This window comes from Meleagris gallopavo, chromosome 22 (genome assembly GCF_000146605.3).
Source record: "Meleagris gallopavo isolate NT-WF06-2002-E0010 breed Aviagen turkey brand Nicholas breeding stock chromosome 22, Turkey_5.1, whole genome shotgun sequence".
NCBI lineage: Eukaryota > Metazoa > Chordata > Aves > Galliformes > Phasianidae > Meleagris > Meleagris gallopavo.
Window position 1 is genome coordinate 9,494,639 of NC_015032.2, and position 11,549 is coordinate 9,506,187.

General features: G+C 36.2%; 1 protein-coding gene across 1 annotated transcript; it reads right to left on the reverse strand.

Annotated features, from left to right (window-relative positions):
- Positions 1-50: 50 nt before the first annotated feature.
- On the reverse strand, positions 51-11,138 carry LOC104914061 (protein kinase C-binding protein 1-like; the record flags this gene model as incomplete). The annotated part of the gene is made up of 7 exons (XM_010722516.3): positions 51-712; positions 1,783-1,838; positions 2,332-2,419; positions 3,573-3,665; positions 5,332-5,445; positions 6,323-6,541; positions 10,938-11,138. Coding segments are annotated over 7 exons (858 nt in total), but the record flags the coding sequence as incomplete, so codon positions are not given.
- Positions 11,139-11,549: the final 411 nt, after the last annotated feature.

Sequence of the window (11,549 nt, forward strand, 5' to 3'; positions counted from 1 at the left end):
TAGTTGAACAAATCTTAATTGCACTTCTATGTTTTTTTTTTAATTTTTTCTTGTTCTCTCCAAATATGCAGCACATCCTAAACTACAGTTGACCTCTGAAATTCTCTAATTTTCACTTGAGCTGAAGAGAGAACTTGAGGGATTATACAGTTCTACTTAAGAACTTTAGTAAGTCTTTCAGGGTTTGGTGCAATATTAAACAAAAGCAGAAGTCAGACAACCTATTAACATGCAATAAAGGAAAGCCAAGTCTTAATACTCTCAGAACTAAGTTTTCAAACATTCACCTTTCAGAAATTTTACTCTTAGTGCAAGTACCACAAACGACCCATCAGTGGGCACCTTTTATTTGAGGGCAGAGACTGCAAACTGGTTGCTGACACAATATACAGTCACTTCTCACCAAAAGCATGCAGTCTGACAGCTAACACCTTGAGATGGTCTTCTGATTCCACAAAGAGCACGATGAGCATGACACATAGCTACAAGTCACTCTGTTAAACTACAGCAGTTCTCCTTAATTCACTAGCTTCTCAGTAACTACCACAGGTTGAAAACAACGGGAGGATAAGAAGAGACAAATGAGAGCCTTTACTTTAATGCACTTGCTAGACTACCATCATCCTTAACTTACACAAGGCTCACAAAACCAATTCTCTCGTTTTTGGCAAGCAGCTAAGTAACATTCCGGACATACTTCAATTTCATTCATCTGAAAAGAAAAGGAAAACAGTTATTCAATAACTTATCACAGTTCAAGGTGTGATTAGTAAATATTGTAATATAATTTAATAACATCATATTTCCCACAAATCTGTGGTCATAAATCAACCTTTAATTGCCATGAATTCAACACTGCTTTGAAAGAAAATCCTATTTTCCTACCCTTGTGAAGCATGCCTTCTAGTTAAACAAGACACATTTTTAAGCCCCTCTTCAGATCTTACGCTGCTCATGTCATGAAAATACATTCTCTCTTTAGTGTTGCATTTATTACAGTGATAAAGAATTATTGACCACCATTTCTTTCTGAAGCAAAAATATAACCTCAGCTGAACAACACTTAATTCTATAATAATTTAGGGATAACAAAAAGAAAATATTTTGTTCTTTTTTTTTCAGATTATAAAAGCCAATTTGGAAGTCAGAATCAGGTCATACCCGATTTTTTTTCTCTGAATAATTGATACATCCTCAAAACTTACTAGAACTGTGGATATTGCTGCATCAGCAGAGGGGTGGGAAAAGCACTCTGCATAAATATAAAGTGTCAGATTATCAGATAATTTATATCAATGAAATACTGTTCAAAAATGCTGCATTTAGAATAAATTTTTGTAATATTAGCATTATGAATTCTCAGTGAAATAAAATCAGTTCAAGAGATCAACTAAAATGCAGGCATTTATTCACGGGGCTTTTATGCTGTGACATCAAATGAACCACGTCAAATACGTCTACAGATCAGAACATCTGTTTCTTTTTCCACCTCCAAGCATTCATTTAGAAGACAGGTGTCCTTGTGCAGATCCCATATATCTTCTCTCCCATCACTGAAATCTAAATTACATACGGTGAATATCCTAATGAAAATATTATTAGCAATGCCCTTGTCAAAATCCTTCTATAAGCCATGGATATGCATCCCCAAACATAAGAAAGCCTACACAAATTATAGTTTGTAATGCACACATTAGAAAACATTATTTCAATCAAAAATATAAGCAACGGAGTATTTCTAATATACAGATAGAACAATCAGATTAACTGGGGTACACATACCTCATGCTCACAGATTTTGATGATGACTTTTGCTGTTTGTGTCAATTTGTGATTTCCTGAGAAGAAAATAAGAAAAATGCTATAACCAAGAAAACTGCTACTATAAAATGATGATAAAAATCAACAGGTTTTAGTTATAAAAAGTTTATGTTGAAGACAACATAGAACATTTGAAAAGACAATGCAAAGTAGGTATATATTAAACACATGCTTGTAGAAGCAGTAGGCAGGCTCTTCCCAGCAAACAAAGCACAGTAAAAAATCTTCATGTGTTCCCTTTTTGTGCCTGTTGCAGCCTGCCCACCACTGATACACCATTCAGTAACGGACGTTTCCTCAGGCAGGTCTCCTATTGAGCAAGAGGCAGCACAGGCAGTATTTGGTCCTATGTGTAAATATAGGTCTTTTTTTTTTTTTTTTTTAATTATGTTTAGAACTACAGCATTTAGCAGGAAGATACTTTCACCATTTGTCAAGCAGCAGCGAATTTCTCCATTGCTTAATCTAATCTGAAGCTTCATATTCAAAGAAGTATAGATCTGTGCTTACCCCCATTGTAAATAATGCAGTTGTGCAAAATCCATTTGGCATCAGCCAAAAATGCTTCAGTGCAACCGTACATTTTCTTTTTAACATTCTGGAAAGAAACATTTAAAAATGTATTAGAAAACAGATATGAGTAAAAACTCACATCTTCCTAAACACTGCTGCCTGTCACCCACACAAAAAAACCTTATATTACAACTACTTCTAAATACTTCAGTACCTTCCAAGTTCAAGGTGTTTTTTCATTGCCCTAAATATTTATGAAATGTCTAAATCAATTCTCAACAATGAACCATTTAGATCAGCATCTTCAATAATTCCAAAGGGCTGCAGAGGAGCACCAGTAACCACCTGTCAATTTCCTGAGGCAGTATTCCACTTGAGGTCTCTGCAGAAAACTGAGTCCTTGATTTTGCCCACTGGCATATTATCGCTCCACAGCATTTTAATTTCTTAATTTTTACAAGACCCAGAAAAAAATTTACTATACCCCATAAGCCAATTTTTGATATTCCAGCCTACCACCTGGGTGAAGTAATTCAGTTAGACCAAGTCAGTGACATGGATTTGTTATACTTTCATGCCACAAAGACATTGATCACTGCTCCCAGAGCCCAGAGAATAAGGACTCCTCACCAGGCACTACCACAGCAAAGCTCTGCATTGCTACATTATTATTAAAGCAACAGAGAATGAAGAACTTTGTAATTTGAAACATTTAACTTATTACTGAAATGACAATCAAACTCCTGTAATCCACTTCTTTACTGTTTTCTTCTTCTCCCACATCTCAGGTGCAGTGGATGTTCTCGTATTTGCTACTTCTGCATGTTCTAATGTTTGATCAGCAGATGAGCCTGAAATGACCTCTGGTCATACACTCAAATGGTCCCAAGGGAAATCAACGTACCAGTAATCCATTAATAGCTAACAAACATAGTGATCAAATGTAAAATCTTACTAATGAAGTCTCCCCACAGGATGATTCCTGGAATTATATAGATTTACACAGGAGGAACTCCTCAGGGTAAACTTGTCTTTTTTATACTGCTTTTCCTGAGCATTTCCTATTAGCTCAGACTACATAACAGACACATTCAGTGGCACTTTCAGTTGTTTTTATGATAACAAAACTGTAATCAAAACACTTAAATAATTTCAAGCAATCTCTCTTTCTCCCATCAAACAACCCAGAAAGCTTAACCACAGCAATCAAACTCAAAGGACCTTTGCCTTATACAAACCTTCTCTAATGTACAAAGGTCCATTGGATGAAAGATATATTCTGCATAATCTGGGTGTTGATCCAATGAAACTGGCTTTTGAAATGGCTCTGTCTGTTAGGAGAAAACAAATCACACAGCTTCTTAATACCGAACAGTTCATCAACGACTCAATAGTCACTCTTTTTCTAATACTACTTTCAACTGTGGTATCAGAGAAAATTATTTAAAGGTAATAGCAAAAATTTGTGAAGGAATGCAGTACTGGCAAAATGAGGAAATAAATGCCCTCACATAACTGATTTTTCATATGCTGGAAGTGATGAATTACAATTACAAGCCTTTGGGGTTTTGTAAAATAGACTGTTCTTATTTACAGTAATTCTTTTTTGAGTATAAGCTGAGGCTCAGCAAGTAGTTTTCAGGAGAACAAATACTCCCATTATCTAGAATTAGAAATAATCTTATCAGTCTCAGAACTTTCAGAACAATGGTGACTTGCAGATAAATTCAAACTTCCATCAGTGGGACTCTGCACTTTATCTACTGTTGTGGAAGGGCTGCAGTTCTCTTAAAGCTATCAGACACAACAGCAGTTAGGTGTCTAAAGAGCAAAATATCCCCATAACATTCATTAAACATTGCCTTTCTAGCTGCATGTTCAAAACATTTTGTCAACTCAATATAAACAAACACTGACACTTTACTTCTGAGAAGCAGTATTTAAAGCTTCTAATGACTCCTTCTAAAAGGAGACTATTTACCACTCCAGAGTTAAAATACTCCAAGAGCTGAAGTTTATCAGTACTAAAGAGTAACCTTTCCAGAAACTGTCACTATTTTTCTGCTAAAATATTTATCATGGAGACACCAGAGCTGTAAAGAACCCATGATTCCTTCCATACATCTGGTTTTTCCAGTATATTTTACTGTATGTTTGCAAGCACAGAGACTCCTCTAATTTATTTACAGGGACAAGATAGCAACAGGAGTTCAGGTAAGCCATGGCAATCCATTAAAACATCTTACTACACTTTTCTCTTTCCACATGTGAAAACTAGTCAAAGCTTGCATAGTGAAAAAAGAGCAACTAGAAATTTAGAAGAAAGAATGAGGGACTGGAACGTGCGAAACTTCCAGGAGGCAATGATGATTTTGAGGGTTAAATCTAAGACAGACATGTGGAGATTGGTAAAAGTTAAAGGAAACAACATTTTCCCTCCATGATAAAAGTTCATAGGATGGCAGATTCCTACAGTATGCAAGTTGATGGCACAGGTTGTCACTACACTGAGAAAAAATTCAGTGTTTTACAAGTATACGATACAACTAATTTCTGTGGCGAGAACAATTCCTACTAACAGGGAAAAGATAGGTTTTAAGGGTTATAATCAATTACTTAACATTACCTGTATCCAGAGCCTTGCCCACATGCCTGGGTTGGTAAGAAACCACACCTTGTCATTTCCCTTGCACCTCAGATAAGACACAGCATTGTTCACTTTCAATGAGTGAGAAAACAAACTCCCACTGGAAAGCTATGCTGTATCTTCACTGCATCTACTGAAACTATCTCCAGAAGTTGCATCAAGGAACTGTGTTTTGTGCGCATTCCAAAACAGCATAGACGGTCTGAACTAAGCTGTTTGTAATACACGGGTGGTAAACAGCAGAAAATCTGATAAAATAAGCTAGAATCAGCTCAACAAAAGGAAGCAAAACCCAATATTATGACAAACATACAAAACAAGCATTAAAAAAAAAAAAAAGTCTTCCTTACCCCTGGCTGTTTCATTTTCTGTAGTGCAAACTTCAGCAAATATGATAGTTGTTCAGTGGTGAGCATTGTCATAGCTTTACTCTGTGTTTCTATGCATTCTGCAACTGTGATTTTCTAAAAATTAGGATGAAAAAAATATTGTCAGCAAACATATCTAGGTGAATTCTTCTCCAGTAAAAAATCCCAGCATTTGAACAGAAGATAACAACTACTTCCTAAGAAACAAAATATTTTTGATGAAGCAGCATAAACACTTCAGATACTCGTTTTATTAAATTCTGAATATGTTAGCCTGAATAAGTAAATGAATGTATAAAAAGGGAAAAGTCTAGAAACTACATTCATCTTTTAGATAACCCAAATACGAGAATGTTGGAATACATACAATTCCCAATACAGTGCAAGCTCACAGCAACACGAATGAGGAAAAAAGTCATCTGGGCTCTATATAATGCAATACATGGCCAAAAAAAAAAAAAGCCATCTGATAAACCAATTTACTTTCACTGTAGATACTATGATGCTAATTATTCTCTCTCCAGAAATTGTTGGAGAGGAATAGTCAAATTCTTCCTCAGACCTGCAGAAAAATATAGTACTAATAATATCCTCTTGTTATGTAGACCCTACAGTGCACATGTTCTGAGCACTCTGCAGAACTGATCAGCCCACAAGCAGCAGCATGAAGTAAACAAGACAAAACTGTGAAATGTTTTCAGAGTTAAAGGTAAGATGTAGGGATCACTCTTTGAAATGGATTGGCCTTCCCTAGAGATGGTAAGACGACGACGACTTATGGTGAGACGGCCAACAGAGTCCAGGTGAACACACAGAGAAAAAGCAAGGAAGCAGGAAGAGATGCTCCCTATTCACACAACTTTTTCTATTACAAGAGGCAATATAAGAATAGATCAGAAACACCCTGGAATGTAAAAAAAGCAGCTTGTATCACTCATATATGGAAGAAATCCACTCCTTGTATCAAACTAACCTCACATTCTGGGCAAAACCAATCCCCCTCTGGTTCCGCTGTCAGTTTCAGACACTTAGCATGATAAACCCGAGGGCAGAGTTCACAGCAGAGGACTTGGCCTTCCCGATGACAAACCCAGCAATAGAAATCATTCCGTCCATCCTGTGGTACAACATCAACAGGGTCTGTGGTGAGTGGCTGCTTCATATAGTAAAACGGACCATGTCTTAGTTCTGACTGAAATGTAGGCAAGAAAAACAGGTTTGGTTTCAAAACAAATTTGCATTTCATAAAAAATAACATTCATAGCAATAAATATCATTATATATAAATCAAACAGCAATCTACAGAGTTTGATTAACGTTTATGTAAACACAATATCTTATTTATTGCACAAAATCATTCATGAAGAGATTCATTTCATATTCAGATGCCAAATGATGCATATTATACTCAGCCCTCAAAATAAATTTTTGTGGCAAATGAGGACATCAAGTGCAAGTCGTGCAATCCAACATCCTCAAACTCAGAATCCTCTGGGGCTGTGGGAGCTACATCATACTGGGGGATGTAGTGGTGGCTAAACTGGCACAACCAAGAAATTAATCAGTCCTGAAACAAGTAGCTGAGCACCACACAAACCTGTCCTAAATTACAGTAACTCACAACTTTTCAGAACCAAGCAAGTCAATGCTGATTTTAACTGATAAAGCAAAACAAAGTAGGATGGCACAGAAGCAAATTCATGACTTTAATAAGGTGATCCTAGCAGCATGAACCTGGGGAAAAATGTAATCCACCATTTACATGCGTATCAGAATTTAAGACACAATCTCCTCTAGTTTGTCTGCACTAGAAAATAATGTTAACTTCATAAACTGCATGGACTGCTTTTTCACTTGTGCCTCAAACTGCTTAAAGGTGACACAGATGATACCAAAACATGGGAACAAGAGAGCCTGGGAGAGCCAAAATTGGACAACAGATACCAAATATTTCCTGGATTGGATTTGAAGAGAAGCAAATAATTATTGGAAAACTGAGTTATATTTATTAATGATAAGGGAATTTAAGTTTTCTGCTTGGTATTAATTAAAGGAGGAGGGGACGCAGACAAATAATCACTAATTTTACACTGTTTATTTGCTGTGACTTTTTTTGTGACATAAAGCTATTTATCTGTGGCTACCCAACCAGTTGCTTGTAGTTTGCAGAACCACTTTAGTTCTCAGGTAATTGTGTGCACTTCCTACATCATACAGAGCTTCACAAGTTCTTAGGCCCTTGAGCTGCCACATGCCTGCCTGATTGCTAAAGCAGTGGAACAATATGCAAAAGCTGGGTACCTCTGCAGCACCCTGTGCAAAACTGGTCACACAGGACATACATTATAAACCACAAACCACCATCAGCTCAGACTGTGATCCTTCTAGATTTATAAAGTAACAAAGGACAAGGTCTAATTATTCTCATGAATAGAAGGCCTTCAATGACAAAGTTAGGTGATGCAGAAGAGGTATTCTATGACAATCCAGCTGGAGATATAATATCTCAAAAGATACACGGGAAGATATATTACCTCTGATAATCAATTACTGTATAATATTTCATGCAAAGAAAGAATATTATCCATACAATTTTACTGTAATTTCATAAGCATTCTGCTACCTAAAGTTTCATTTGAATTCCTGTCTGTTTTGGCAGTTTTCATTTCCTATTCTACAGACATTGCAGCTACTAAAAAGATAGCACAGAAATGGACTATTTCCACTAATATGGAAATATCATTTTCAGTACTTTCTCCGTGTATACATTTAAACATAGAATACAACCAGACCTCTACAAGGAAGGTTCTATGTGCTTCTGGAGAATAAGAGGGGCAGGGAAAGGCTTTACCTACATTTCAAATGTATTACTATGCCAATCATTCAAATCAGGATAGAAGTGCATGTGTAAACCCAGAGCGAAAAAGAGAAAGTTACAATTGACAGCAGAAGTGTGTTTTGTTTGTGGTTATATGCACCACAGCTTAAGACCAAAATCTCAATACTCAGAGATTCTGAAACTGAAGTCTTGGTAGTTGGAGACGCAGCTATGGGCAGCGCATCCACACTGACTTCCTGTTTTAAAAGAAATTTAAAATCTGTAAACAATTACAGAGAAATGAGCTTATTGTATCTAAACAAAATAGTCCATTTTTGTTAGAACGTGGAAGGAATTAATTCTCTGACTGAGGACGTTCCTATCTTTCAGATACATATCACCTTGTTTTGTCTGAGCTAAGACTGAGGGCCAGGAAAGAAAGAAGTTAGGAATGAGACTCAAAAAAGACCAAACAACAGAACTAAGTGACGGAAAATGAATCCCTGAGCGACATCAAAGGAGCCTTTCACTTGTTCTAATCAGAGCAACATGTTTTAAGAATTTAAATGTTAACAGTCATGAAAGAAAAGCTTTGTTCTCCCAACAGTTTCAAAAGCCAGTTTCAGCTCAAGTGGCAGCTTGCTCTTACAGTTTCAGTAATGTTAGTAAGACATGTATAAAACTGAAGGAAAAACAAGAGTACTGTAGTGCTTTTTATGCAAGAAAAAGATTACTATTTCTAGCCAGCTTAAATTAACTTTGAAGCTAAGTAGGAAAAAAGCTGCTATATAAGCAAGCAAATATATTGTAGCTGACCAAGTGTTGTATGTTCCTGATTTTTTTTTTTAACCTCTTTTAGCTATACTCTGCAACTCCATAATTTTTTGTATTTCAGTACTTCAAATACCCGTTGGCACCATTCTGAGCATCCATAGCATCTCAGTACAAAGCACTGTGCAATGATAGCTTTAGTGATGGTATCTTGATACACACCAGCACTACCAAACACTCAATGGTGAAGAATATTAACCTGGAGGCTCCACTGATGTTGTCAGACCTCAAAATGGATTTATCAGCCAAGCAGAATCACAGCTGTCAGCTACATTATACTTGAAACCTGAACTAGGAGCAAAACAAGTAACTGCGTGCTAAGCTTACATCTCTTCAGCAGTTAAAGGATCTTCAACATTAACTGCAACTATGTAGAGCAGTTTGATACACCTTATAGAAACAATCACCTTCAGGTATGTCCATTTCAAATTTGGCAAGAAGGACAGTATTAAATTAAAAGCAACTTACAAAAGCAAAAAAAAACAAACAAAAAACAAAACAAAACAACAAAACAAATGATACTTCCTTGCTAACTTATGACAAGTACAGCTAAGCAATATGCCTAGTTTGCTTTTCTTCTTTAGATACACAACTTTTCTATGCTGCAGTATTTCAGGTTTGAAATACCTGGAAAACAAAAAATATTTACTGAAGGGGATGGATGTATTGAGTTCAATAACTACAATTATTTTTTCACAGTGTATTTTTAAATGCATGAATGAACAGTGGAAAGGAATCCTCTAAGATTCAGCCTCACTGTCTGTACCATTATCTCTACAGTGCACAGTTAGAAACCCAAACTGCAGCACAACATCATCTCCCTTGCAAATGTCTGAGATGTGTAGGAATTCTAAGAGTCCACAGTGAACTCAGAAAAAGCCAAACTGACAACATTAAACTACATCAGCAATGCCTACACATGATGTTACCAGACCTCCCCAGTACCCTAAATAAAATACATTTAGCACCGAAAGACCATTCTTTGGCCTCATTTATTCAAAGTTTCTGTTCCAGAATAAACTGCAGTGATTAGGAATTTCATTTTCTTTCTAAACCAGTACAAGTGTACCAAGATGATGTTTAATGCAGATACTATTACATGAGGGGAAAAAAGCTTCAAATCCACACAACTTAATCCTGTGTTTATATGATAGTGGTAAAACACATTATCACACAAAAGCACTCTGAGCAGAACATAGGCACTTCTGCAAACTAGATGAGAGATCATTTCAGTGGAGCTAAAGATTGCTTTCATGTAATCTCCTCCAGGATGATAGAGCTGCTTTACAGCATTTGGTATTCAATGTAATTCATACAATTCCTTCATTTGCATCATACAAAGACTCTGAAATTGTCAGTCTTTTGGAGTCAAGTTCTTTCACGAGCTACAACAAATGCTGTAAATTCAGTATTCAGAAGTCAATGAAAATGACGTTTCAAACATGAAGACTGAGAAACACTGCCAGTATGATCCAGTATGATCCTTTGATTCACCAACTTTGGTAGCAATATTTACTGCTCATCAGTTTAAAGGAACGGGAGAGAATGTGTGAAGTACCATGGGAGCAGCAGGACTTTTGTTGGCAATTGGCAAGAGGACTGGGAACAGATGACAGATTCCCAGTGATATTATGGTATCTTTCTTAACCTATGACATCACATCCCTCTACATTTCCTTTTAATTTTATTTACTGTCTTGATAGTTTTAACAACAAAAAGCATTCTCTCATACTAAAAATAAAAATCTTTAAAAAAAATTACAAGCACCCAAATCTACCTTAAAATGCCAACTCCTGCACCCACTGCACCCTCAGTGAATATCTACTTTCTAGTACAAAAACTAAGCTTCCTAAAGAATAGGGGGCTCCTGTTCAGCTGTCTCTACATCCATCTTTCATTGGTTCATATTCTAGCATAACAAGACCAGGACTTCTCTTACCTGTTCTTTATTATTACTGTTCAATAGGCCAGGTTTCTTTTTCTTTTTTATGGGACTTGTTGATGCATCTTGGGGTGAGTGGCCATTAGAGGAATGTGGAGGGCTGGGAAACTTCCTTTTTTGTGCAGTGCGTTCAGCAGAGCCAGGATCTACGTCAGATACAAACAAACCTGTTAGAGAGTACACATCAGTGAAAAATGTTCAACCAGCATTGTGCTTTATCATACACACTCCCTCACTGAACAGTTTCTCAATCGCCCATTATACAATCATATACAAAACTGGAAGCACAAACAATGCCACTGTCAAATGAAATTTCAATATATGTTATTTTGAGTTCCATTAAACATCTGTTTCTTTTCCCCTTGGAATTCTGGTCACTCATCTCATTCTAAATATTATTCTTTTTTAAAGTGTAATAACAATTACATTCTGTAGTTTAGCAGAAATTCATTTCATACTTATTTTCTCAATTCCTTTCAAAAAGAAAAACAATTATGATTTCAATGATGTAATTTAGTAAGATAAGCAACAGAAGCATAAACATGGCAAAAGATGAGGTCAGACTTTCTTCCTATTTCCCATATTTAAATGTATCTACTGAAATTAAAA